This window comes from Chlorocebus sabaeus, chromosome 12 (assembly GCF_047675955.1).
Source record: "Chlorocebus sabaeus isolate Y175 chromosome 12, mChlSab1.0.hap1, whole genome shotgun sequence".
Classification (NCBI taxonomy): domain Eukaryota; kingdom Metazoa; phylum Chordata; class Mammalia; order Primates; family Cercopithecidae; genus Chlorocebus; species Chlorocebus sabaeus.
The window spans coordinates 83,279,545-83,307,387 of record NC_132915.1 but is presented as its reverse complement, the minus strand read 5'-3'; the positions used below and the strand labels follow the sequence as shown (position 1 = coordinate 83,307,387).

The 27,843-nt window shown below is 42.9% G+C and overlaps 1 protein-coding gene across 4 annotated transcripts; it reads left to right on the top strand.

The window, feature by feature from the left end:
• The first annotated feature begins 278 nt into the window (after positions 1 to 278).
• On the top strand, positions 279 to 26,851 carry WDR31 (WD repeat domain 31). Of its 4 annotated transcripts, XM_037983837.2 has the most exons (12): positions 287 to 367; positions 2,459 to 2,658; positions 4,448 to 4,601; positions 8,538 to 8,681; positions 9,447 to 9,579; positions 11,598 to 11,672; positions 17,389 to 17,533; positions 17,633 to 17,733; positions 18,963 to 19,030; positions 20,043 to 20,184; positions 21,853 to 22,015; positions 23,575 to 26,851. In XM_037983837.2, exons 4-12 carry the CDS (start codon positions 8,566 to 8,568, stop codon positions 23,733 to 23,735), a joined length of 1,104 nt encoding a protein of 367 aa, XP_037839765.1. In that variant the 5' UTR covers positions 287 to 367; positions 2,459 to 2,658; positions 4,448 to 4,601; positions 8,538 to 8,565; the 3' UTR covers positions 23,736 to 26,851. The 4 variants fall into 4 exon arrangements, with proteins under 4 accessions (XP_007966556.1, XP_007966553.1, XP_037839773.1 ...); XM_007968365.3 differs by lacking the exon at positions 2,459 to 2,658 and having other exon boundaries at positions 279 to 367; positions 9,450 to 9,579; XM_007968362.3 differs by lacking the exon at positions 2,459 to 2,658 and having other exon boundaries at positions 279 to 367.
• The last annotated feature ends 992 nt before the right edge of the window (positions 26,852 to 27,843 follow it).

Genomic DNA, 27,843 nt, shown 5'->3' with positions numbered 1-27,843 from the left:
ACTAATTTAAAAGGCGACCTTTATTAAGTGCTTTCTCAATAGCTATTACAAAGGTACCCGCTTTCTTTGGATTGTCTAGATTCTTCTGGCAACGTGGTCCTGGGCACAAGCGTCCTCTTCTCTGGACCTCATCAGTGCATTGTTACACGAAGAAAGTAGCACCGGGCGCTGAGTTCTGTCCCAGCTTTACGCTAGCGGAACTGCGGTTCGGCTGCCGGCGAGGGTGCCCGGAGGCTTTTCTTCAACACTCCCACCCTAGCAACGTGCGCCTGCTGCTAGGGGCGGAGGCGGGGGAGGGCTCGGAGGCTGCTCACACCCGCCAGCTCCACGTTCCCGCCGGCCCCAGCTCCAGCCCCCGAGCCCGCCGGTGGGTACTCAGCCTGAGGTGGGAGAAAGGGGCGTAGCGGCAGACTGGGAGCGGGCAACCCTCGCCCTTTGGCCGAAGCGGAGAGCGGTTATGAGGGCCGACCTTGTGCTGGGTGGCGCTAGGTTCCCATCTTGGGGGACTCCTCTCCCCTCTTACCACATACACATCAAAAATAAGCTTTAGGCCGGGCGCGGTGACTCACGCCTGGAATCCTAGCACTGTGGGAGGTGGGTGGATTGCCTGAGCTCAGGAGTTCGAGACCAGCCTGGGCAACACGGGGAAACCCTGTCTCTACTAAATCACAAAAAATTAGCCAGGCGTGCTGGCCTGCGCCTGTAGTCCCAGCTACTTGGGAAGCTGAGGCAGGAGAACTGCCAGAACCCGGGAGGGAGGTTGCAGTGAGCCGAGATCGCTCCACTGCACTCCAGCCTGGGCGACAGAGCGAGACTCGAGACTCTGTCTCTAAAAAAATAAATAAATAAAAAATAATAAACTTTAGTTGTATAATGGGCAGAGAGAGGAGCACTTGCGATCTGAAGCAACAGAAAGGAAAAACTGCACACAAGTCCACAAGTCATCCCCAAAATTTGAGGCAACCTTGAGAGTGGTGGCCTAGAACTGGCTCCCTATGTGACTCTAGGCAAGACCCTCTTATTCCCTGGGCCTCGGTTTCCGCTATCTGTACCATTAGAAGGTCGAACCAGACCAGCTTCCAGGTGTTTCTATTCATACTTTTCTTTCTTTGAGCATTGTTTTGGCGGCTAAAGATGCCTTGGTCTCCCAGAGTGTAAGATAGAAGTGTGCAGAGGGAGATTTCCGGAGACGGAGGGAGATAAGATATCAGGGTTTGCATGAACAGGGGACCAGGGAAATAAGGTGCAGTCCGCCCAGCTCTGCCCCTGTGACCTTCAGCAAGTCACAGCCTTCTGAGTCTCAGTTTCTTCATGAAATAGAGCAGTTGGATACGTACTGGTGTATATCAAGGAATATTGCACTGGAGAGTTAAAAGAGAATTCTCTCCTTTATGTTTAGGGTGGTTTAGAGTGACTACTGGATATCTCAAGGCCTTTGGAAAGCAGATTAGAATCGAAATAAGTGCTGGGATTCAGACTGAGGCCTGGTTCCAACTGGAACCAATGGGGACATCCAGAGCCATAATTGAGTCTATAGATTTTCCCATGTCCTCTCCAGCCTTTCTGGGTCTGGAGTCTGGGATGAAACAGGGTGACTGCTCTCTAAAGGATACGTTGTTGGGCAAGTTAAAAGGGCCCTTATGTTGTTGGATCCTTAAAAGGTGTACCACTGGGCTGGTCGCAGTGGCTCACGCCTGTGATCCCAGCATTTTGGGAGGCCAAGGCAGGCAGATTACCTGAGGTCAGGAGTTCGAGACCGGTCTGACTAACATGAAGAAACCCTGTCTCTACTAAAAATACAAAATTAGCTGGGCATAGTGACAGGTGCCTGTAATCCCAGCTACTCGGGAAGCTGAGACTGGAGAATCGCTTGACCCTGGGAGGTGGAAGGTGCGGTGAGCCGAGATCGCACCATTGCACTCCAGCCTGGGCAACAACAGCCAAACTCCAAGCTGACTCTTCATCTTAGTATTCCATTAATTAATTCAACAAGTATTTATTTGCCTTGCGTTCATTCTCCTAGGCTAAGGTCAAATCATAGATACAAAAATGAACCAGAAATTATACCTCCTCTCAAGTATATTACATGTTCATAATAAAAATAGTGGAAGATAACTTAGCAGTATTTTTATTTCTTAGTCTACTCATAATAAGTTACAACAACGTAGATATAACCCAAATTCATATACTTTGTTCTTGAGACTTTTTAATTGCCTTGCTATGTAACATAATGAATTCTTAGCTTTATTGGGTCCTGTCACTCTGATCAGAGGCCATAATTTACTTCAGCTTTAATATCCTCTAGATTTATATATCCATTTGTATATGTTCTCTGTGTATATTTGTGCATTAATATTTGTGCATTATGAACAGTATTAATAAGGGTGAAAATGCTGCTTCCAGTATGATCACTGTTAATCTTGCAGTCATGCTAGTAACCATAATTTATTGTTAACAGCTTGCCAGAATGAACCGAAAGCTTTATATGCACTAGCTTTTGTAGAGATGCAGTATAATATGCTGGTCAAGAACAGGGCCTCTGGAGTTGGACTGCCTGGATTCAAGTTTCAGCTCTGCCACTTATTTGCAGCATAAACTTGACCAAGCTATTTGATATCTCTGTGCCTCACTTTTCTCATCTGCAAAATGGCCATACAGGTTGAGTATCACTTATCTGAAATGTTTGGGACTAGAAGTGTTTCAAATTTCAGATTTTAGAATATTTGCATTATATACTTAAGGGTTGAGCGCCCCTAATGGAAAACCTGAAATCCAAAATGCTCCAATGTGGCCAGGCACAGTGGCTCACGCCTGTAATCCCAGCACTTTGGGAAGCCTAGGTGGGCGGATCACTTGAGGTCAGGAGTTCGAGACCAGCCTAGCCAACATGGTGAAACCCCGTCTCTACAAAAAACACAAAACTTAGCCGGGCATGGTGGCACACACCTGTAATCGCAGCTACTCAGGAGGCTGAGGCAGGAGAATTGCTTGAACCTGGGAGGTGGAGGTTGCCGTGAGCTGAGGTTGCGCCACTGCACTCCAGCCTGGGCAATAGAGTAAGATTCTGTCTTAAAAAAAAAAAAAAAAAAAAAAAAAAGGCCGGGCGTGGTGGCTCAGGCCTGTAATCCCAGCACTTTGGGAGGCCAAGACAGGCGGATCACGAGGTCAGGAGATTGAGACCATCCCGGCTAACACGGTGAAACTCCGTCTCTACTAAAAAAATACAAAAAAAACTAGCCGGGCGAGGTGGCAGGCGCCTCTAGTCCCAGCTACTTGGGAGGCTGAGGCAGGAGAATGGCTTGAACCCGGGAGGCGGAGCTTGCAGTGAGCCGAGATCTGGCCACTGCACTCCAGCGTGGGCGACAGAGTGAGACTCCGTCTCAAAAAAAAACAAAACAAACAAACAAACAAAAAAAGAAAGAAATCCAAAATGCTTCAATGACTATTTCCTTCTTATGTCATGTCAGTGCTCAAAGAGTTTTAGATTGTGGAGCATTTTGAATTTTGGATTTTTGGATTAGATGCTCAGCCTGTAGTAACAGTATCTCAGAGGCTTGTGGAATAGATATAATGAGTTAATAAATATAAAACCTAGAGCAATTCCTGGTACATTTTAAGTGCTATTTTTAATATTCACAGAAGTCAATGATGGAGTTATTATCCTATTTTACAATAGGAAAGTGAGACTTAGAGAGGTTCAACAACTTGCCCAAGGCCACATTGAGCTATAATTCACAACTAGTCCTGTTTAATGCAGATACTAATGCATTTAATCAAATGTTGTTCTGACTATCCTGTGCTGCCCTTAATTCTCAGAATCAGCTGTACTGTCAATCAATATTTAGAATTTATTTGAATTCTTAAAATTAAGTTATTAAAATGCAGTAAAACTGTTTATTCTTTGTAGACATTTATAATGGAAATTCTGGACTAGAAGTCAAGAGATTTACTTAGTTATAATTTTGAGCAAATAATATTTCTATCCTTATTCTGCAGATCTTTAAATAAATGGTTGTAGTTATAATTTTGAGCAAATAATATTTCTACCCTTATTCTGCAGATCTTGAAATAAATAAATGGTTTATATATGGTGATTTTGAAAAGCTCTTCCATCTCAAATTCTAGGATAATTATTTAAAACAGGAGAAATTGCCTTTTTCACAAAAGCAGTAAACTCTGAAGTAAGCAGTCAACTCAAGATTTTTGATGAACAGAAGTACTATGTTAGGAGCAAAATCAAAATGTTTAATGATATATTTAAATATATTTTGCATATTTTAAAAATAGATATATAATTAACATTATAGTATACTTTCCTGAACTGTGGAAATGTGAGAGAGATAATCTTGAAATTTTGTAAAATATTTCTTTCTTTGTGAGGAAAAACTACACCTAACCATCTCTTTAATAAACAAGGTCTTTATTTATCTTGTAAATCTCTTTTCAGTGCAAACATGCTTAGACAGAGAAGAGATTAACTTCAGTGGCTTCCCACTAATTACAGAGATTAAGAAGTGCCTACCTGAATTATTTTCCAAAGGATACACATTACAAATTATTGTATAGGGGCAGCTCACCAAGAAGATCCTATTGGTTTGGGGGTAAGTAATTCTAAAAGTTATCTTTTCCTTAGAATGTCCCATGAATATGCTTTTCTTGGGAAGTATGGCTCTCTGACTATACCAATCAGTTTTGAGCAGAGCCAATCCATTTATAGCACCTGCAATTTCCAGTGACCTAGATCTGTGGATGACATCTGTCATTAGTTTGATGACAATGTTGAAAAATAGGTTAGGCTGGCAGATAAGAAGCCCTGCACTCTCTATCTATAAACAATACCACATCCCAAGCTTTTTGAAAACTATCCTGAATTTTGCCTCTCAGCACATCTTGTGGTCTCTTACAGAAAATCCTGGACTATCTGAAGTGGAAGGGACTTTAGATTTGCCACTTCACAAGTACTTTTCTTATACAGTACTGTGCAAGCCACTTGGGGTACAAAGATGAATAATGAAATACCTTCTCTCATTATACTCATAGTCTACTAAAAATCATTTCATCTAGTGTCATAATTTTTTAGCTGGGGAGACTGAGACCAGAGTGGGGAATGGAGCTGCTCAAGGACACATAATGGGATGAGGCAGGGCTGGGGTAGATCCTGGGTCTCTTGATGCCACTCATATTGTTTCCATTGCATTATGCTTTTCTGTATTGGTTACCTAGTCTTGTCAGGAGGTAATTCTATCTACTTCTCAAAACGTAGGCTGAAATTCTTCTGGAAAGCTCTATTTTTTTTTTTTTTTTAATGCTAATGGTATGAATGCGAATATTAAGTTGGTGCATTTTAGCTGCTGTTCTCTCCTGTAGACAGTTCTTCCTAGAATTAGGTTGGTCATGCCCATAAGAAACTCATTTCCTAGAACTTTTAAGCAGAACCTCAGAAGAAAGGGGGACTGGGTGCTCCCACTGCCCCCCATACTTCCCTCAGCTCTTTGATATCACAGCTAGTTGCAGGGGACACGTGACCTGAAGTAGTTGAGACTGGTCCTTAGGTTCCTTCGGTCCCAGCAAATGTTCATGCTGGTCACATCTTCAGGTTTCTCTTTTTTTCAGTTTCACCAGCAACTGGTATAGGACCTACATAAATAAGGTGCTTAGGAGGTGTTTCCTGAATGGGTGGAGGAGCACGTTTGAATGCATAATACATTCTCTTTCTTTTCAGTTCTAGCCTTGTTAGTTGAGGGGGATGATACAAGTAAATCTGGAAAATGTTTCATTATTCTTTTTATTCTAATATGTAATCCAATATTAACCTTATTTAAATTCTGGGTCACTGGCTCTCAAACTTTTTGGTCTCAGAACTTCTTTTCATTCTTAAAATTAAGAACCCCCAAAGAGGTTTGCTTGTGTAGGTTATAGATTGGATTTGAATCCTGCTCTGCTACTATTGTTTGACATTAAAACTGAGATTGAATGCCACATGCAGGGTTTGTTAAATTTAAAAATAAATAAATGAGGCCAGGCACGGTGGCTCACACCTGTAATCCCAGCACTTTGGGAAGCCAAGGTGGGTGGATCACCTGAGGTCAGGAGTTTGAGACTAGCCTTGCCAAAAAATGGTGAAACCCCATCTCTACTAAAAATACAGAAAAAAAAAAAAAAAGCCTGATGTAGTGGCGCATGCCTGTAGTCCCAGCTACTTGGGAGGCTGAAACAGGAGAATTGCTTGAACCCAGGAGGCAGAGGTTGCAATGGGCGGAGATCACACCATTGCACTCCAGCCTGGGTGACAAGAGTGAAACTCCGTCTCAAAAAAATAAATAAAATAAATAAGTAAATGAATTAATTAAAAAAACAGAAATTTAAAAGATACTTACTTATTAATTTTCAATTAGTAATAAACCTATTGTATATTAACATAAAACATCATTTTATGAAAAATAAATATACTTTCCAAAACCAAAATATTTAGTTAAGAAAAAATGGTATTGCTTTATGGTTTTGCAAATTTCTAATGTTTCCCTTAAACAGGAGACAATTTGACTCGGATATCTGCTTCTATATTCAGTCTATTGTAATCTATTGTTTATGTTGAGGTATAAAAAGAAAAGAAGGCCTGCACTTTGGGAGGCCAGGGAACATGGATTGCTTGAGCCCAGGAGTTGGCAAAACCCCATCTCTACAAAAAACACAAAAAAAGTAGCTGGGCGTGATGGTGTAAGCCTGTAGTCCCAGCTCCCCGGGAGGCTGAGGTGGTAGGATCACCTAAGCCTGGGAGGTGGAGGGTACAGTGAGATCACACCACTGCACTCCAGCCTGGGTGATAGAGTGAGACCCTGTCTCAAAATAAAAAAGAAAGGAGAAGGAAGAAGGAAAAAGGAAGAAGGAAGAAGGAAAAGGAGGAGAAGGGAGAAGGAAAAAAGAAGAAGGAAGAAGGAGAAGGAGGAGAAGGAAGAAAGAGGAGAGGAAGGGAGAGAGGGAGGGAGAGAAGGGCCTCACTGAGAGATGTAGTTGGAAAAGGGAAGTCCTCCCAAACTCCCTAAAAGGCTCTCAGGAATCCCCCATGATCCATGGATCACACTTTAAGAAATGCTAGTCTAGGTCGTTACCTATATTGTCTCATTTAGTGTCATTATTTCTAGCATCTCAGAACATCTATTTCATGATTCTGGCACACTGAGAGGTGCCGTAGTGAAATTATTAAGAAAAAAAAAAATCCAGCAACCAAGGAAGGTTATAACCTTTTAGAATAACTGAGGCTTTTCTTTTTCAAGAAGCTTCAGTAATGTGAATTATTTTTTATTTTTGATTACATCTTCTTAGTATTTATTTTATTGTGGCAGAGTGCATGTAACATAAAATTTATGATTAGTAACATTTAGTATATAGAGACAATGTTGTGCAACCATCATCACTATCTAGTTTTAGAACATTCTCATCACTCCAAAGGAAAACTGTGCCTCTTAGTTTATTTGTGTTGCTATAAAAAAATAACTGAGCCTAAGTAGTTTATAAAGAAAAGCAGTTTATTTGGCTCACAGTTCTGCAGGCTGTATAAAAAGCATGACACGGGCTTCTGTTTCTGGTGAGGGCTCAGGAAGCTTCCACTGTGGCAGAAGGCAAAGGAGAGCCGGCATCCCATGGCAAGAGAGGAAGGAACCAGGTGAGGAGGAAGGTACCAGGCTTTTTTAAAAACAGTTAGTTCTTGTGGGAACTAATAGAGTGAGAACTCACTAATTACCAGGGAGATGTCACCAAGTATTCATGAGGGATCTGGCCACATGACCAAAACACCTCCAACTAAGCCCTACCTCCAACATTGGGGATCAAATTTCAACATGAGATTTGGAGGGGGCACATATCCAAACTATATCTAGTCTATTAAGATATTCTATATTACATTCTATCTGTATCCATTAAGTAGTCACTCCCTAATCTCTTCCTCATCCCAGCTCTTGGCAACCACTAATCTGCTTTTTGTCTCTAGGTTTGCCAACTATGGATATTTCATATATATGGAATATGAACTATGTAGCCTTTTGTGTCTGGCTTCTTTTGCTTAGCATGATGTTCTCAAGATTCACCCATGTTGTAATATGTATGAGTACTTCATTCCTTTTAATGGCCAAGTAATATTTCATTGTATGGATTGACCACATGATGTTTATCCATTCATTGGTTGATGAATATTTGAGTTGTTTTCACTTTTCGGCCACTGTGAACAGTGCTGCTGTGAACATTTGTGCACAAATTTTTGTTTGAACATCTGTTTCTGTGTTTTTGGCTGTAAACCCAGGAGAAGAATTGCTGGACCATATGGCACTTCTGTTTTTTAGTTATTACAGGACTTCTTAGTCTTTTTTAAAATCAGTTTTGTTTTGTGTATCTGCAACCTCAGGGCCGTAAGGGTGAAGCAGGGTTAGGAGGGAAAGCAAAAGCATACAATTAATTAGTCTGAAAAAGGATTTATTTTCAACATCATACTACCATTATTGTGCCTAACAAAATTAACAGTATGTATTCTTTTTATTAAACAGGGAACGCAACTTCCAGCAGCCACAAGGAATGCTGCTACTCAGGTACCAACTGAAACAAGCTCTTCCACAGAAGGTTTGGTGTAGGTTTTGTGCCGTGATGGGGAAACTGCAAAGCAAACTCAAACACAGCACTTACAAATACAGGTACAGCAATCCTCCCCTGGGAGCCCAGGTTTTATCATGCCCCATTAAAACTCTCCACTAAAGAAAGAGAAGACCCAGGGTGAATGTTGATGGCCTTCCCTGAATAGTTTAGTGTGTTTTCTTTTGGATAAGAAACAGTCAGGGCTGGGTGTGCTGTCTCACGCCTATAATCCCAGCACTTTGGGAGCCCGAGGTGGACAGATTGCTTGAGGTCAGTAGTTCGAGACCAGCCTTGGCAACATGGCAAAACCCTATCTCTACAAAAAATACAAAAATTAGCTGGGCATGATGGCATGAGCCTATAGTCCCAGCTACTTGGGAAGCTGAGGTGGGAAGATTGCTTGAGCCCAGGAAGTCAAGGCTGCAGTGAGCCATGTGTGCCACTGCACTCCAGCCTGGGCAACAGAGTGAGACCCTGTCTCAAAAGAAAGAAACAGTCAGTTTATTAGCTAGTGGCTGCACCCATACACAGAGGGGCCTAAATCTTTAGGATTAATTGCTAGTGTGAGCAAAGAAAGACTCCTGGCTTCTTGGCTTCAAGATCCCCCTTTATCAGATTCCAATCCTTCAGTCATTCTGCACATTTTCAGAATAAATAATACCATTGCTGACAATGTCAGTGGGTCTCCCTTCTCTTCTCCTTTTTAAATATTCCTCCTTAGTCTGGCCTGAATTGCCTTCTTAACCCACATTCTTCTCCCTACCCCACCACACCCCTATCCATTCCCATGCCATTGGGTCTCTCATTTTCTATACTCTTTTTAGCAGGCCTGATGAAATTATAGAAGAGAGAATTCAGACTAAAGCTTTTCAAGAGTATAGCCCAGCTCACATGGATACCGTCTCTGTCGTTGCTGCTTTGAACTCAGATGTTTGTGTCTCTGGAGGGAAAGATAAGGTGGGGTTTGCAGTGTTTCCTGGGAAATGAACTTTATTGCAAGGAAAGGAAGATATTTTGAAAGGAAGTCTAGGGTTTGCATTTCTGGAGCAGGGTTGATGAGTGTAAAAATATGAGCTTTAGAGTTAGGAAGACTGGGTTTAAATCCCTGCTTGGCCACTACCCATTCGTTTGGACAAGTCTTTAAAGTTTTTTGAGCTTCAGTCTTATCTGTTAAGTGGGAATAATAATGCTACCTCACAGGTGGTTATAAAGATTAAATCAGAGAACGTAGGTGAGATCCTTAACACTATGCCTGACCACCCACATGCTTTCTATAAATGGCAGAGATCATACTTCCCACCAATGCCATGTTACACCTACATGGAGACACAGGAGTTAATTGTCAGCAAAAGGAACTTTCTAATCTCCTCTTTTATGCTCTTTACACTGATATGCATTATGATTCCTCCTGTGTTTTTGTCCTCTTTCCTCCCATTCTCGCATTTCTCTCCTTCATATTTGGATCTATCATAGCACTCACAGCTGGGATACTGGTAGCACAACTGCTAATTCTTTTTGTAGTGAATAATACTAATAATGGGCCGGGTGTGGCGGCTCACACCTATAATCCCAGCACTTTGGGAGGCCATGGCAGGTGGATCACTTGAGGATAGGAGCTGAAGACCAGCCTGGACAACATGGCGAAACACCGTCTCTACTAAAAATACAAAAATTGTGGGGGGAGGGGCATGGTGGCGCATGCCTGTAATCCTAGCTACTTGGGAGGCTGAGGCTCAAGAATTGCTTGAACCTGGGAGGTGGAGGTTGCAGTAAGCCGAGATTGGGCCACCGTACTCCAGCCTGGGTGACAGAGCAAGACTCTGTCTCAAAAAATAATAATAATAATGTCTCTCATTTTCAATAGCCTTTTAGAATCTTCAAATTCCATTTGCATACTGTATTCCACTGGTTCTAAGATGCATGTTTTCACATTTTATTTTATTTTATTATTATTATTATTAGAGAGGGAGTTTTGCCCTTGTTGTCCAGGCTGGAGTGCAATGGCTCGATCTTGGCTCACCTCAACCTCCGCCTCCTGGGTTCAAGCGATTCTTGAGCTTCAGCTTCCTGAGTAGCTGGGATTACAGGCATGTGCCACCACACCTGCCTAATTTTGTATTTTTTTTTAGTAGAGATGAGGTTTCTCCATATTGGTCAGGCTGGTCTCGAACTCCTGACCTCAGGTGATCCGCCCGCCTTGGCCTCCCGAAGTGCTGGGATTACAGGCATGAGCCACCATGCCTGGACCTGTTTTCACATTGTAACACTTCTTAAATCAGGATGCATCTAAGTATCCTAATTTAATTGGCAGTATTTTGTCTTAAAATCTAGGCCGGGCAGGGTGGCTCACTGCAGTCTCCACCTCCTGGGTTCAAGCGATTCTGCTGCCTCAGCCTCCTGAGTAGCTGGGATTATGGGCATGTGCCACCATGCCTGTCTTATTTTGTATTTTTAGTAGAGATGGGGTTTCTCCATGTTGGTCAGTCTGGTCTCTGACTCCCGACCTCAGGTGATCTGCCCACCTCAGCCTCCCAAAGTGCTGGATTATAGGCATGAGCCACTGTGCCCAGCTTGAAATGGTAAATTTTTTTAAAAAGCACCACAACAAAAATATACAGTGCAGTAGGGAAAACAAATCTAACCCTATGTGGAATTCTCCTTCACCATCTACAGCCAGAACCTCCAGTGGAATCAGTTCTTCTTGGGGAATGTTAGCCCAAACCCATCAGTAAGTTTAGAGCAGTGGTCTAGTGTGAGAGGGAGAGAGAGAGAACCACCAGGAGGAAAGAAAAGAAACTCAAAGGAGGGGCACATGAGGAGGGATGGCCACAACAGGGAGCCCCTAATGATTTGAGCAAGTCCCTGAACAGAGAGGGAGTGAGTGAGGAGGGAGAAAGTAAGGTGGGAATGCAGTAGAGGCCAGTGTCACTTTAACAAGAATTGAGTAATGAAACTAAAATCTTCACTCTCTTCAGACAGTTGTGGCCTATAACTGGAAAACTGGAAATGTGGTGAAAAGGTTCAAAGGACATGAACATGAGATCACCAAGGTAATTGTCAAATGATTATTATGAAGGCAATCTGGAACTGAATAAAGGATAGCTAATAGTTCTAGATATTAAGGGTGACTGAATCTTTGATCTTAAGGAAAAATGCAAAGGCTTTGTTTGATGCTGTGAAGTCCTACTTCAGGAGAAACAGAGCAAACCATTCACTTAGTTGTTGTTACAGGCATATCGAATACAGTTTTTCTTTTGTCATTAAGCCCTTAATAGCACAGGTAGTAAACAGAACACAGCTGATAACAACTCTCTCTGACCTATCCTGACTCAGCAGGTACAGTACTGAAGGCTTACCCTGTGCTTACCATAGCTAGGAAAATGACAAAATCCCTGTGCTCAGCAACCTTTTAGTCTAGTTGGGGACATTTAATGAACATTCAATAACAATGAAATAAAAATTAATTTGTTAGATAGCATTACAGACCAGAGTGAGCTTCCAGCAAAAATGATAGAGAATGCCAGTTTATATATAATTCCCTGCTCTGAAGTCCACCTAAATGAACCAAAAATTAAGATACACACTTCTTTTATAATGAAACTAGGCATCAGCCACAATCCCATAGCACAGAATATGATAGTTGCTCGCCAGATACGTTGTGTTCTGAACTAGACTGATAGGGAACACCATGCTCTATTCACTTATCTCCAGATATTTGACAGAGTGCAGATTTCACTAAAAGAGCTGGTCCTGAATGGTCCTCCCAACAGCCCTTTATTTAGAAAGATGAGGACTAAGGATATAGATTGTTTACCAGTAAAACAAGACAAAGTAACAAAATCGAGGCTGCTGCCAGCTTGCTTCTCTTTCTTCTAGTCACCCTAAAATGCCGAAGGACTGGCCAGGCATGGTGGCTCATCCCTGTAATCCCAGTGCTTTGGGAGGCTGAGGCAGGAGGATCATTTGAGGCTAGGAATGTTTTGTTTTGTTTTTTCAGATAGAGTCTCACTCTCTCTGTTGTGTGATCACAGCTCACTGCAACCTCCATCTCGCGGGTTCAAGCTACTCTTCTGCCTTGGCTGCCCAAGTAACTGGGACTACAGACGTGTGCCACCACACCCGGCTAATTTTTATATTTTTAGTAGAGATGGGGTTTTGCTTGGTTGGCCAGGCTGGTCTCCAACCCCTGGCCTCAAGTGATTTGCCCGAGGCCGGGAGTTTAAAACCAGCCTGGGACATAGCAAGACCCCATCTTGACAAAAAATAAAAAAAACTAGCTAGGCATGTTGGTGCACACCTGTAGTCTCAGCTATTTAGACAAGACATAATCAGCCATCAGTATTCAGGATGACAAATCAAGACATAATCAACCATCAATATTCAGCATGACAAATCAAGTTATAGTAGACCTTGGACTGAAAGGAAAGAAAGTGAGAGAGAATTGACTGTGTGTGAGTGTGTGTATGTGCGTGCACTTGTGTGTGTGTGCACATGCGTGTGTGTGTGTGTGTGCATGTAATACTTGAGCATGTATCAAGCCTTGTTGAATTTACTGCCAAAGATTGGACTTGCCCTCATTCAAAGATGAAAAGATTAATAAGCAGAAAGGATCCAAAGTAAGGTCTATATGCCTAGATTTTTTTAAATACACATATAACAAGCTAATGTCAGATGAAAATACACTTTGAAGGAATAACTACTCAAGAAGCAAAGATAAAATTTGATTAATGCTTTTTACTCTATAAATTAAGAGAACATATACTCTATGAAACAATAAGTTGAAAAAATAAGACAAGCCAGGTGCAGTGGCTCCTGCCTGTAATTCTGGCACTTTGGCAAGGCAAGGCAGGAGGATTGCTTGAGCCCAAGAATTTCAGACCAGCCTAGGCAGCATAATGAGACCCCATCTCCACAAAAAATTAAAAAATTAGTTGGATGTAGTGGTGCGCGCCTATAGTCCCAGCTACTCAGGAAGCTAATGTGGGAGGATCATTTGAGTCCATGAAGTTGAAGTCATAGTGAGCTGTGATTATTTCACTGCACTCCAGCCTTGGTGACAGAGCAAGATTTGTCTCAAAAAAAAAAAAAAAAAAAAAAAAAAAAAAAAAAAAGTGAGACAATAGAAGAATTATCTGGGAGAGAAAAGATTTGAGGAAAAATATTATTAAAAAGTAAAAATTGGCCAGGCAGGGTAGCTCATTCCTATAATCCCAACACTTTGGGAAGCTGAGGTGGGAGCGTTGCTTGAGCTCAGGAGTTCAAGACCAGCTTGGGCAACATAGCAAGACCTGTCTCTACTACAAATAAAAATACAAATACATTCAGTGGTCATAGTGGTGCATGCCTATAGTCTAAGCTACTTGGGAGGCTAAGGCAAGAGGATCGTTTAAGCCAGGGAGATGGAGGCTGCAGTGGGCTATAGTTGCGCCATTGCAGCCCAGCCTGGGTGACATAGCGAGACCCAGTCAGAAAGAAAGAAAGAGGGAGGGAGGGAAGAGAGAGAGAGAGAGAAAGAGAAAGCGAGAAGAGAGAAAGAAAAAAAAAGGAAAGAAAGAGAAAGAGAGAGAAAGAAAGAAAGAGAGAGAGAAAGGAAAGGAAGAAAGAAAAAGATTATTTATGTGTGGAGAGTGTTGTTCATATGTAAGGGCATGGAAAGACATTCTTAAATTCATAAAATCTTGCCATATGCAAAGCATTCCTGAATAATATAGTTGAAGGTATATTATTAAAGAATGTGAATGGGCCAGGCGTGGTGGCTAACGCCTGTAATCCCAGCACTTTGGGAGGCCAAGGCGGGCAGATCACCCGAGGTCGGGAGTTCAAGACCAGCCTGACCAACATGGAGAAACCCCATCTCTACTAAAAATACAAAATTAGCTGGGTGTGGTGGCGCATGCCTGTAATCCCAGCTACTCAAGAGACTGAGGCAGGAGAATCGCTTGAACCCAGGAGGCAGAGGTTGTGGTGAGCCGAGATCGCGCCATTGCACTCCAGCTTGGGCAACAAAAGGGAAAGAAAAAAAAAAAGAATGCGAATGAATGATGAATAATAAAGCCAACTAATATTAAAGAAGTTCCAAACTGAATTCACTGTATGAGTCTTCAATCCAATTAAACACAGAATTATGTCTAAAGAATTGTCAAAACTAGGGCTATGAGAAGAAATGTAATTGTTTTAATTCTTTAAAAATTTATATGAATAAAATGCAAAATATTAATAATATGATAATAGACTGGATAAAAATCCAAGAGAGTACCTACAAAAGTGGGAATGAGCCAGAAGTAATATAATTGTGCTAATTAAAGAAAAAATTTTTTTCCTTATAGGAGATTCTTTTCTTTCTGAAATTAATACATTGAGAATATGAGTTTAAAGATATTAATACACATATAGAGGTATCATGAGAAGAACTCAGGTTACATATTATTTAAATTAAAAATATAAAGAAAGGGAAAAATAAATCTAAAAATAAATATGCAATTTTATAGAAAAAGAAGACAATGAAAATATGACAAAATGTTTTTCAAAACCAGCAGAAAAATGGAAGAAACAAGATCAAACACATATATGATAGCAGTAAATGTAATTGGGATAAATTCACTTATTGAAAGGCAGTACTCTTACTGAGTTAAAAACTAAAGCCACCTATACATTGTTTAAAAGAGACATATCTAGGCTGGGCACAATGGCTCACGTTTGTAATCCCAGCACTTTAGGAGGCCGAGGCAGGTGGATCACTTGAGGTCAGGAGTTCAAGACCAGCCTGGCCAACATGGCAAAACCCCATCTCCACTAAAAATTAAAAAAAAAAAAAATTAGCCAGGCATGGTGGCACACACCTGTAATCCCACCTATGCGGGAGGCTGAGACAGGAGAATCACTTGAACCTGGGAGGCAGAGGTTGCAGTGAGCAGAGATCATACCATTGCACTCCAGCCTGGGCGACAGAGTGAGACTGTGTCTCAATAAATAAATAAATAAATAAATAAATAAATAAATAAATAAGACATATCTAATGCAAAGCACCTTTAAACTTTAAAGTAAAACAGTAAACATAGAACAGATATTTGTACAGGCGTGCGCGCACACACACACATATATATAGCAACATTGTTTAGAATAGCCAAAAGCTGGAAACAACCCAAATGTCCTTTGACAGATTCATGGATAAACAAAATGTGGTAATATACATACAGTGGGCTATTTTTCACCCTTAAAAAGGAATGAAATAGGCCAGGCACAGTGGCTTATGCTTGTAAACCCAGCATTGTGGGAGGCCCAGGCAGATAGATCACTCGAGCCTGGGAGTTCGAGGCCAGCCTGAGCAACATGGCAAAACCCCATCTCTACAGAAAATACAAAAATTAGTCGGGTGTGGTGGCACACACTTATAGTCCCAGCTATTCAGGAGGCTGAGGCAAGTGGATTGTTTGAACTCAGGAAGGGAAGGTTGCAGTGAACTGAGACCAGGTCACTGCACTCCAGCCTGGGTGACAGAGCAAGACCCTGTCTCAGAAAAAAAGGAATGAATTTCTGATACATGTTACAACATGGCTGAACCCTGAAAACATTATGCTAAGTAAGAGCCAGACACAAAAGGACAAATATGGTATGATTCCACTTATATGAGGTACCTAGAATAGTCAAGTCCATAGAGACAGAAGTAGAATAATTGTGGGTGCCAGCAGCTGCGGGGAGAGGAAAATGGACAGTAATTGTTTAAAGGTGGTAGAGTTTCAGTTTGGGATGATGGAAAAGTTCTAGAGATGATAGTGGTGATGGTTATACAACAACGAATGTACTTGTTGCCACTGAGTTGTACATTTAAAAATGGTTAAAATTGTGAGTTTTATGTATATTTACCACAGTTACAAAAAAAAAAAAAAAAACCACACAAAAAAGAACACGATGGAAGAGATCAGAACAGGAAGAACAGGTCAGCAAAGATATATCAGGCAAATGTAAACAAACAGAGCAGGAGTTGGGATGATGATATCAAGCAAAGTTGTATTCAAGGTAAAAAGCATAAAATGGAACAGAGATTCACTTCAACTTCATCATAAGTACAACAGAATCACCTGTCATAACAGTACAATATGCATTTTTGGGGTGCAGTGATGATCAGGTGTAAAAGGAATCCCACAGGAGGAAGTTCTATAGGAAGCCCAAGAGGGGAAACATCCTCACCAAGGTGACGTGATCTGAGGAGGTGAGATTTTTAACCTTACCCTGAAGGACAGGAGGAAATCTGCTACATAAAGGAAAAGGTAGCACAACACTGAAAAAGGTGGAAATTCAAACTGGCCCATGCTTTGCATTCATAGATTTCAAGCTTAGGTATTACTCTTGAGAAGTGTGTGTGGGGGCCAGGCGTGGTGGCTCACGCCTGTAATCCCGGCACTTTGGGAGGCTGAGGTGGGCGACTCACCTGAGATCAGGAATTGGAGACCAGCCTGGCCAACGTGGTGAAACCCTGTCTCTACTAAAAATATAAAAATTAGCTGGGTGTGGTGGCTGTCGCCTGTAATCCCAGCCACCCGGGAGGCTGAGGCAGGAGAATCACTTGAACCCGGGAGGTGGAGGCTTCAGTGAGCCAAGATTGCGCCACTGCACTCCAACCTGGGTGACAGTGAGACTCCATCTCAAAAAAAAAAAAGAAGTGTGTGGGGAGGGAGTTATGCAGACTCATCTTTTTCCCCCAATTTAAAGTCCAGTCCAACTAGCACACCAGAGCTATTCCAGTGTTACTGTTTTTCCCCTGAGCAGGTAACCTGTATTCCCAATTCCAACCAGTTCTTCAGTGCCTCTCGTGACAGGATGGTCATGATGTGGGACTTGCACGGTTCCTCACAACCAAGGCAGCAATTGTGTGGCCATGCCATGGTGGTCACCGGATTGGCTGTGAGTCCAGGTAAAACAAAGTGAACCTCTTCCCAACACCTTGATACTTTCTGAAAAACCCTGTTCAGGTCCCCTCTCACAGGCTGTCTTCTCACCATTGTTTCCAAAGACTCATCACAGCTGTGCACTGGCTCTCGGGACAACACCCTGCTTCTGTGGGATGTGGTGACAGGACAGAGTGTGGAAAGAGCATCTGTCTCCAGAAACGTGGTATGAACTCGAACTTGGTACAGAACAGGGCAGCAGAAAGGAGCATGGCGTGAAGGAAAGGCTCAGGAGAGAAATCAGGAGGCCCATGAGCAGAAATTAGAGCCTGGGTCCCAATTGCTGTCCCCTAACCTGCTGTGAGACCCTGGCCTCTCGGGGTTATTAGATTAGATGGTCCCTTGAGTCTTCTGCTCCAGACAATGATTTTACTCACTCATATGGGAATTAAAAATTGTCTTCATTATTTATTTCACTATTACTTTTCTTCTGTGGGCCAGACACTGTGCTAGGAACAGGGTTAGTGACCAAGGACAGAGTTCCTGTCCTCCAGGAGCTCACAGCTTATGCTTATTGTATGTTCATACAATGTAACATCATGTGGAGAAATAAACATTACCTTTTGCTTTATGTAGAATTTGCATTGCTTTTGAAGGACCAGTTGTTTTCTAGTAGCAGACTGGTATAAACTGCAGAGCCTTTGGAGTCAGTCATACCCAGGTTCAAATCATGGATCTATTACATACCAGCTATGTTATCTCAAGGAAGTTACTTAAGTTCTTAGAGTGTCTATGTCTTCATTTATAAAACGGGGAGAATTCTGTCACCTGCTAAGGTTCTTCAGAGGGTGAATTGAAATACTAGATGTGAAATACCTGTCATTGTACCTGACCTATAGTAGATGTTCTTTTAGTGGTCATCAAATTTCAGTCCCAGTCATCTTTTCTAATTTTGAAGATGACTGCCAATGGTCAGATGTGCTTGCCCCATGCCCTCTATATTGGTGGAGTTTACTGGAAGAAAAGAAAATCCTGTTATTTTGGGTTATTTTGGAAACTGTTTTATGCCTGTCCAAGCAGGAGCCTGCAGGGATAAAGAGAAACATGAATGCTCTTCCTGATCCCCATGAGGTGTTGGGCTAGAGTTTCAGTGAACCTGCCTTACAACAGGGGCTGTTTATCTGCCACACAGCTGGGGTTTCAGGTACTCTAAGGGTGCCTGCATGTATTTTGGTGTTCACAACTGGCCCAGCTGTTCCCTTGCTGCTGATAACCTGGGAGATGCAGGTAGAGCATGACTGATAGGTATCTGCAAAATGTAAGATGCCTGTAAATGAATTTGCTAGTTCAGAATCCTTGAGAAGAGGCACAGTGATGCTAGTTAGCACATTTGACAGGAATTACAGCAGAGGAATGACTTGGTGTGAGAAGTTCTGAACATTTTGCTTTTTCTAGGTCACTCACCTGTGCTGGGTCCCCAGAGAACCATACATACTACAGACCTCTGAAGATAAAACCCTCAGGTGGGCTTACTGAGCAGCAGCGAAAGTGTTTCTTGTGAGGTTTGTGGCTCCCATGTGTACATGGCTCCATTCCCACTCTGCTTCTCCACATTGCTCTGCCCTTCCCAGAGCCTTCTGTTCCTCTGTCCTTCACTGGTGGTGGGGCCTCTCTGCTCTGGCCCCATGGATCATTAAGGTAGGGACTGTATACCATGAGATCAGGCCTGGTAAAAGCCCCTGTTCTAGATGATTTCAAAGCATCTGATTCAGCCAGCTCCTGCTATGTGAATGTGTTTAGATTAACCCCAGAATCAGTCATTTGCTTGTCCCACCCTGTCGGGCTGCCTGGCTCTCCTTGCTACTCCTGCATGGCTCCTGGTGTTCTCAGTCACCCAGCCTTCAGCTGAAGCCCTCCTTGGGGAAGCAGGGTCGAAATCAGCATCAGGGGAGTCAGTAAAGTCAATAGTTCTTAGACTGGAGAGCATAACTAGAAACTTTGGATCTCAGAAGAGATTCTCCTTAGAAGATGATAGGAATGGGGTAAAGAGGTAAAAATAAAATAAGGAGCAAAACAAAATACTCCCCAGTGGACCCCATAGCCAAGGTTGGCCATGGCCTGTATGTAAATCTTCTGTAACTGATTCTGAATGATGACTGATCTTCCATATCATAATAAGTATCTTTTTAAAAATTTAAGTCACAGGCACAGAAATATCCTTTTGTCCATGGAAAGCAGTGCCTCAAAGGACCAAATTAACAAATTAACTTGTACAATTAAGATGCTTGGTCTCAATTTCTATTAACTGATCTCAAAATAGAAAGAACTCAGATGTCATTCAATTTGGTTACTTCCTGCCAGCTTTAGAGTCTCAGAGATTGATCTGGTTCATGCTGCTGTTTTTAGGTAAATCATGCCATTCCAATCTGGCTGGCCTACACAGCAAAGAGCCAAGACTTTTATGGTAGTGGGACAATACGGGTATATTTCAGCCACATTTACTACAAGCTAATTTCCTGCCCTAATCTCTTTCAGATTATGGGACAGTCGGGGGCTGCAGGTAGCTCATATGTTTCCTGCAAAGCAGTACATTCAGACCTACTGTGAAGTCAGTGTGGATGGACACAAGTGTGTCTCCTGCAGCAATGGCTTTGGAGGAGAAGGCTGTGAAGCCACGGTAGGAGACTGTGTGAGGTCCAGGTATCTGGCTGCTGATGAACAGATCACTTACTCTGGCCTCATGCCTGTAGCTGTTCTACACAGGCGAGCTCTGCTAATGGCTCAGGCCTCTTTCCAAATCATACTGTGAGTGATTCTTTGAATTCCAGTTGCTTCATTTAAGAAACATTCATAGGGGAGGCCGAGGCAGGAGGATTACTTGAGCCCAGGAGTTTGAGACTAGCTTGGGCAACAGAGCAAGACCCTGTCTCTATATAAAAATAAAAAGTTAGCTGGGCATGGTGGCGTGTGCCTGTAGTCCAAGCTATTCAGAGGCTGAGGTGGGAGGATCAACGGAGCCCAGGAGTTTGAGGCCAGCCTGGGCAACAAGGGAGACCCCATCTCAAAAAAATAGAGAAATGAAAGAAAAGAAACATTCATCAACTTAGAGCTCTCTGAATTGGTAGTAAGAAAGAGGAATGGGATGAGAGTCAAGATGGGGAAGAGCTAAACACAGAACTAGTCTGCTGATGTCTCTACTCGCAGCAGAGCTTGGAGAGGGGAGCGACTGTTTGAAGAACGAGATTTATTCCCATTATAGGCATGGCCACAGTAAAAGAAGCTCAAGCTTTTTAGGAAATTTGGAGCTCTAGTGTTGGTCCAGGGCCTACTCCATCCCTTAGTCATATACTTTCCTTGCAGTTAATTTTGGAATAGATTGCCTAGGCTCCTCCAAAGCACCTTAGATTTGTAATTGTAGAATATCAATTAAAAGGGTTATCTAGTATTCAAATAGAACAATTATGCCTCCTATTTTATCGAACATTTCTTGTGTGCTGGGCACTGGGCTGAGCACATTACATGTAATATCTCATTTAATCCTTAAAAACAACCCCATGAGTTAGGTACTATTATAATTCCCATTTCACAGACAAGGAAATAGAGGCATGGCAAGTTGACATTTCTTGCACAAGACCACATCCCTAGTAAATGGTAGATTGGGGTGTTGCAGCTTTTGAATGTAGCATCTCTTTTCTAAGTGAAACATTTCCAGCTCCTATAGCTATTCCCTGGATAACATGCTGTCCAATAACTTCATTATCTTTTTGGACATAATTCAATTTGCTCTCCTCCCTGAACATTATTCTCCAGCTGTGATCTGATCTGTATCTATGAGAGTGGGACTGGCAGCACTGACTGGCACTTCCCTCTTGTAGACACTAGTCTTCACACATCAAGGTTCAGCATCTAGGCATTAAATCAGAATGTCTACACCTATATGTACTTATACCTATGAGGTACTTCTAACCATGGGGTCCCCACAGGACCCACAGATGCCAAGAGGTTGAAATAAGGCAGCTCTTAAGTTGCCATGAAAGCAAACAACCCCATACTGTTGTTTCGGGTTCCCCATGATGGAACACCATCATGCTGTAGGACTAGGAGCTTTTACTTCCCTAACCATTAAAAAGGCAAAAACTTATGACACAGTCTTAACCAGGGTTGTTTGAGACATAGTTGAGGCTTACAATAATCACTAGATGGGGGTTGTTGGGTCTGTGGATGGATGAAGATACGTGAGCAGGTAAGTGGAGGGAATAGGTACATCATGGGAGCGGGGGTGATGGATATTCGTGGACGAAGCTAGACGAGTAAGTATGAGCTGGTCCATGTCATTACTTTGCAGTTGTGGGACCTAAGACAGACTCGAAACAGAATATGTGAGTATAAGGGGCATTTCCAGACTGTTGCATCCTGCGTCTTTCTACCAAGAGCATTGGCCTTGATGCCTTTAATTGCTACCTCATCACATGATTGCAAGGTGAAGATTTGGAACCAAGATACTGGAGGTAAGGAGCCTGCTGTCAGTTCTCCTCGAAAGACACATGAAGTCCTAAAACCTTCTTTAAAACTCCCTCTTCCCATTGCTCAGCATTACAAAGCCCCCCATCTTCTGCCACTGTCCAGTCCTGTGGTTAAGAGGTGATGTCAAGACGCTATCCCCATGTATCCCCTGGTACCATGTTGTATAGACTCATTCCTGAGAACTCACATAGATTTGGCTCTTACATTCTTTCTACCTGAAGTTCTTTATCAGATTCTAATTTGTGACACTTAAAATACCTGGAAAAGAGAACAAGAATTGCCACTTTTGAATTCTTCTTTCGAGGACTAAAATGAAACCCTCAGCTTTTGGTGAGGTTAAGGGGGAGTCAGGATAGTTTCAGAAAGTCTCTGCCCTGTTTTGATGCTGTAGCTGAAGTTTAAGAACACAGTAAGCTCATAACATTTCAAAGCATCAGAGAAAAAGGATGTCTTATGCAACCCAGGTCCCCAGATTCCTGGATCTGCTGGAGCCAGCCCCTGCTGGCCGATTGTTAAATATTCAGGATTTTTGTGAACTGGTTTTTAAACCTTTGGTGGCCTGAAATCTGATCATGGTGGAGGTATTTACACCATGAAAATTGACAAATGCTATGAATCGGTGGTGGTAGTGTTTTTTCCTCCAGAAAGCTGGTTTACCAGCACGCCACTGCCTCCATCTGTTCTGTCCTGGACACAGGGTTCTGCCACAGACAGAAATAGCATTGACTTAAAGAACTTTAAACCAAATCTCTCCTACAGCAGTCTTCTAGAACTCAGCTCCTCTCAGGGGAGACAGGGTAGTTCCCTCAGAGAATAGAGGCGGGACCCTGTCTTGTGGGCACTCTGCAAATAGCTGTGGCCACAAGCCAAACTTCCATAGTAAGGACAGCCTGCTGTACCGTCACCTGGAGTGGCTTCTCCAGCCACCCAGGTGTAACAGTTGCTTGAGGAAAAAGAGCAGATGTTTTAGACTTAATGATCATAAACCTTACCAGGGAGAACGAGGTCTGAAAGTGTTGACCTGACCAAGTGGCACAGATTTCCTGCCCACCAGGTATGAGCCTGTAGATTTTAGAAGAGTGGCCTCTAAGAGGCAGATGGAGGGAGATGGGTCAGCTGAAACCCCTAAAGAATGCCTTTCAGGCTCCCCCAGTATCCTTCATCTCCAAGGCATCAAGACCCCAGGAAGCCAGCAGCTAAAGATCAGTATCCTTGTATGTTTTTCCCTGTCTGGGCCCTGCTTTATTCTCTGGACAGGTGACTGAGGGCACCTTTGTAACATGTCTTTAGCTGGTGAGACCCTGATACTTCTTGGTGATGGTATGCATCCTGTTTGGCCCATGTGCCATTCTCTACCATTGATGTCGTGGGGTTGGCCCAAGTTCTGACCTCCCTGATATGCTTTCCTCTGAAGAAGTGGGGCCTCTCATACTGGTTAGATATGTACAGCAAATGCTTTATTTCCTTGCATTTCTCATGAAGACATCACGTTTCATGATGCTACACTCTTGGCCTAATCTGCGGGTTCCCCTTTTCCCCCCAGCCTGCCTTTTCACCTTGTCTCTGGATGGATCAGGACCCTTGACTTCTCTGGCTGTTGGTGACGCCATCTCCTTATTGTGTGCAAGTTTTAACAGAGGAATTCACTTACTCAGAATGGACCACAGCCGAGGGCTGGAACTGCAGGAAGTGGCAGCATTCTGAGACCAAGAGATACTCACTGGACAATATCAAACCATGGCCCTTTCTCAGCGTGGCTTTGTGTCTTTCCCAGTTATCTTGTGGGGAGTGGGATGTAGGGCTGGTATTCTTTGTTTAGGTTCACTTAGAAGAGGTATCAGTGTTGTAAGTCAAATAATTTAAGTCCAGTGATTCAAAATCAGGCATAGAGTCCAGAAACATGGACTACACATAAGGTTCTCTATTTAAGTTAAATACAAATGCAACTTTTTAGTGAGCTTGTAGGACTACTCTTCAAAAAAAGTTTATTGCTCAGAATGATGACCTGTAAATGTAAGAGTGGCAGGCCTCTGTCTGTGAAAGTCAGAACACAGGGCTCAAGCCTCTGAAACTGACCCTTTCCAAGTCTTCACAAAAGAAAAAAGGCAATGGGGAGAGAGAGTGTTTTGGTTACATCAGAAATAATTGAGATGGGAAAGAACAGTGCAGTTCCATAGAGGAGACAGACTGTAGACAATGAGATTAAGCTTCAGTCACTGCTCCTCAGTAATGTGAAGAATCAAAGTCAGGGCAAGCAAGCAAAAGCTTGGACTTCTATTCAAAGTGGCAGCAGAGTGGGAGGGCGGTGCCCTTCTAGCCCAATGCTGCTGAACTTGTGTGAAAATCAGACCTGAAATGGCTTGAAGCGGCCAAGAATCACATGGGCATTGCCCAGAATTATAGGAGTTAGCACATCTGCTCTACAGATAAGAAAACATTGAAATTCAAAGATTAAGGCCAAAAATATCTCACTTGCAATTTTAATATTTTTATTTGGATTTATATAAATGAAACATATATATGTTTTGGAATGGCCAGAGTGAGGCAAAGGGGATCCCTGAAATAACATTAGAACATACAGGAAAAACGAGGCAGGCGGATCACTTGAGGTCAGGAGTTGGAGACAAGCCTGTATGCGCGTGCCTGTAGTCCCAGCTACACAGGAGGGTGAGATGGGAGAATCACTTGAAGCTGGCAGGCAGAGTTTGCAGTGAGCTGAGATTGTGCCACTGCACTTCAGCCTGTGTGACAGAGTGAGAGACCTTGTCTTGAAAAAAAAAAACATACAGGAAAAAGAGGGATGGAGTCAACTGTGCCCCAGACATTAAGCCCCCTTCAATGAGGAGGGGCAAGGTGCTCAGGCCTGCCTGTGTGGCCCCCAGGAGTCAGACCTCAGCCTTGTGCTCACAGGCCCATTTTCATCCAGGGAAAATGGAGTCCTTTCTGCCTTCAGAGATGCCCACACATAAGGCACATGAGGCCTGGAGATTCCCTTTCTGACAAGTCCCAGCCAAAGAAAGATTTTGCTTTTGTCTTCTCTGGCCTCTGCTTGTCTCTGATACCAGTGGCTGACAGCCACCTTCCTTGTTCCCTCTCTTGGTGTGATCATGGCTAACTGCATTCTCGATCACCGGGCTCAATCAATCCTCCCTCCTTAGCCTCCTGAGTAGCTGGACTGCAGGCATGCACCACCACACCTGGCTAATTTTTTGTGTGTTTGTGTAGTCTCCTGGGCTCAAGTGATCCATCTGCCTCAGCCTCCTCAAGTGTTGAGATTACAGGTATGAGCCACTGCATCCAGCTGAGAGTCTGTTCTTAAGCTAGTACAAACAGTCAGACCAGACTTTGAATCTCCACTTCTCCATTTAGCTGGATGATCTTGGGCAAGTTATAAAATCTGTTTCCTCTTCGCTTTATAACATGGGGCTCATGATCATACCTCACCACAGGGCTGTTCTGAAGACTGGACATAGCTATTTTAAATGCTAGGAAAGGCCAGGTGCTGTGGCTCCTAGCACTTTGGGAGGCCGAGGCAGGAGGATCACCTGAGGTCAGGAGTTTGAGACCAGCCTGACCAACATGGAAAAACCCCGTCTCTACTAAAAATACAAAAATTAGCTGGGCCTGGTGGTGCCCGCCTATAATCCCAGCTACCCGGAAGCCTGAGGCAGGAGAATCGCTTGAACCCAGGAGGTGGAGGTTGCGGTGAGCCGAGATTGCACCATTGCACTCCAGCTTGGGCAACAAGAGTGAAACTCCGTCTAAATAAATAAATGCCAGGAAAGGTGCTGACAAATGGTAACCATAATTATTTATTATCCTCTCTGTCCAGACTAAATATTCCCTTTCCATATTAAACATTTACCGTTCTGCCAGATGAGTTGGCTCATGCCTGTAATTCCAGCACCTTGGGAGGCTGAGGCAGGCAGATCACAAGGTCAGGAGTTCGAGACCATCCTGGCCAACATGGTGAAACCCCCTGTCTACTAAAAATACAAAAATTAGCTGGGTGTGGTGGTGTGCACCTGTAGTTCCAGTTACTCAGGAGGCTGCGGCAGGAGAATCGCGTGAACCTGGGAGGCGGAGGTTTCAGTGAGCTGAGATCATGCCACAGCACTGCAGCCTGAGCGACAGAGAGAGACTCCATCTCAAAATAAAATAAATAAATAAAAATAAACATTTACCATCCCTTCATCCATTCTTAGATCTTATCCTCTAACCCTTTGGTCTTGTTTTGCTCTCCTTTGATTCCTTGTTATGGGTCTTTCAACTCTGGAAAGACAAAGAGGTAGTGGGAGAGGAAGCTAGAGGGCTGAATACATTTATTCTCATTTGTTATTCCCAGTATTCCCTGTATTGTTATTTCCGTTTCACAGATGAGGAAGCTGAGGGCTAGAGACATGCAGTACTTTGTCCAAAGTTACATACATATTAAGAAGAGCTGAGATATGAATCTGGGTCTGCCTGACTCAAAGCACTTTCCTTTGTATCATGTCACAAAGTCATAGACCATGACATTGTTTGTATCTTAAAGACCAGTTATTAACTTTCTGGCTCCAAGGAGATCCCCTGCCCAAGGGCCTAGGGGTAGTAGACAGCTGTCTCAGGGACAGTCTTAGCATGTGCTGGATTATTAGTGCATCAGCTGACACTTTTTCCCAGAAGGGAGAGAGGCAGCAAGTCAGAAAGTCCACGGGAATGAGTTGGGAGGGGGTTCCAGGGAAGGGGGACAGGCTGCCAGAAGAAGGAAAGTACACGTGAGAAAACAGTAGGGCTCTGATGAGTTAGTAGGGTTCTGTTACCAATAAAATTGTTTCCATAAACTCTCTGTGTGCTTGATGTCAAATTACACATTTTAAGTAGAAAATAGATTAGTAAATGCTAGTGTTTGTAGAGGACTTTTTTCAGTCCGATACGCCCTAATCAGATACTCTCAGCACCTAAGATATAGGCTGCTAAAATTCATTCATTCCTCGAACATTCATTGAACACTTCATTTTAGAGGCTGCCCCTCTAAAATCATGTCAAGGAATTTTCCAAAGACAGTTGACTTTTTTTCCAGGAAGGTGGATAAGCCCTTGGAACCTGGCCAATTGCATATTTAAAATTTAAATAAATGTGTACATTTACTTACATATTTATGATTTAAATATATATACTTAAGGGCAAATGGATGCTTATTATTAATATTCTTCATTTTGGCACAAAAAAGTGTAGAACTCAGGTCACTTGGTGTTTTTATAATCCAACAGTGAGGAAAAAACTATTTCCAAAAGGCCTTCTGAAAACATAATTATTAAAGAGCAGCTTTATCATTAGAAATGTAGACTGTGGCTGGTGCGATGACCCACACCTGGAATTCCAGTGCTTTGGGAGGCCGAAGCGGGCAGATCACTTGAGGCCAGGAGTTTGAGACCAGCCAGACCAACATGGTGAAACCCCATCTCTGCTAAAAATACAAAAATTAACTGGGTGTGGTAGTGCACACCTGTAATCCCAGCTACTCAGGAGGCTGAGGCAGGAGAATTGCTTGAACCTGGGAAACAGAGGTTGCAGTGAGCTGAGATCGCACCACTGCACTCCATCTTGGGCCACAGAGCGAGACTCTGTCTCAAAAAAAAAAAAAGAAAAAGAAAAAGAAAATAAAAGAAAATCCCAGCTTTGGATCAGGGGGTTGTTGTTACCTGGCACTGCGTGTTCAGATGCTGGACTCAGTTCCCCTGGATTAATTTTTTGGTAACTGGCTAATTTCATGCAATAACAATGCAGATGTTTAAAATGAGGCTGCATGGAAGCTGTCTGTGATTCACCC

Bases quoted from the DNA above. Each gene is read 5' to 3' on its own strand.
- WDR31 (XM_007968362.3), top strand. From the start codon at position 8,566: ATGCTGCTACTCAGGTACCAACTGAAACAAGCTCTTCCACAGAAGGTT. The intron at 9,580-11,597 runs GTGGGGTTTGCA...CACTCTCTTCAG, and splicing joins TCTCTGGAGGGAAAGATAAG to ACAGTTGTGGCCTATAACTG. The intron at 17,534-17,632 runs GTAAAACAAAGT...TTGTTTCCAAAG, and splicing joins CGGATTGGCTGTGAGTCCAG to ACTCATCACAGCTGTGCACT.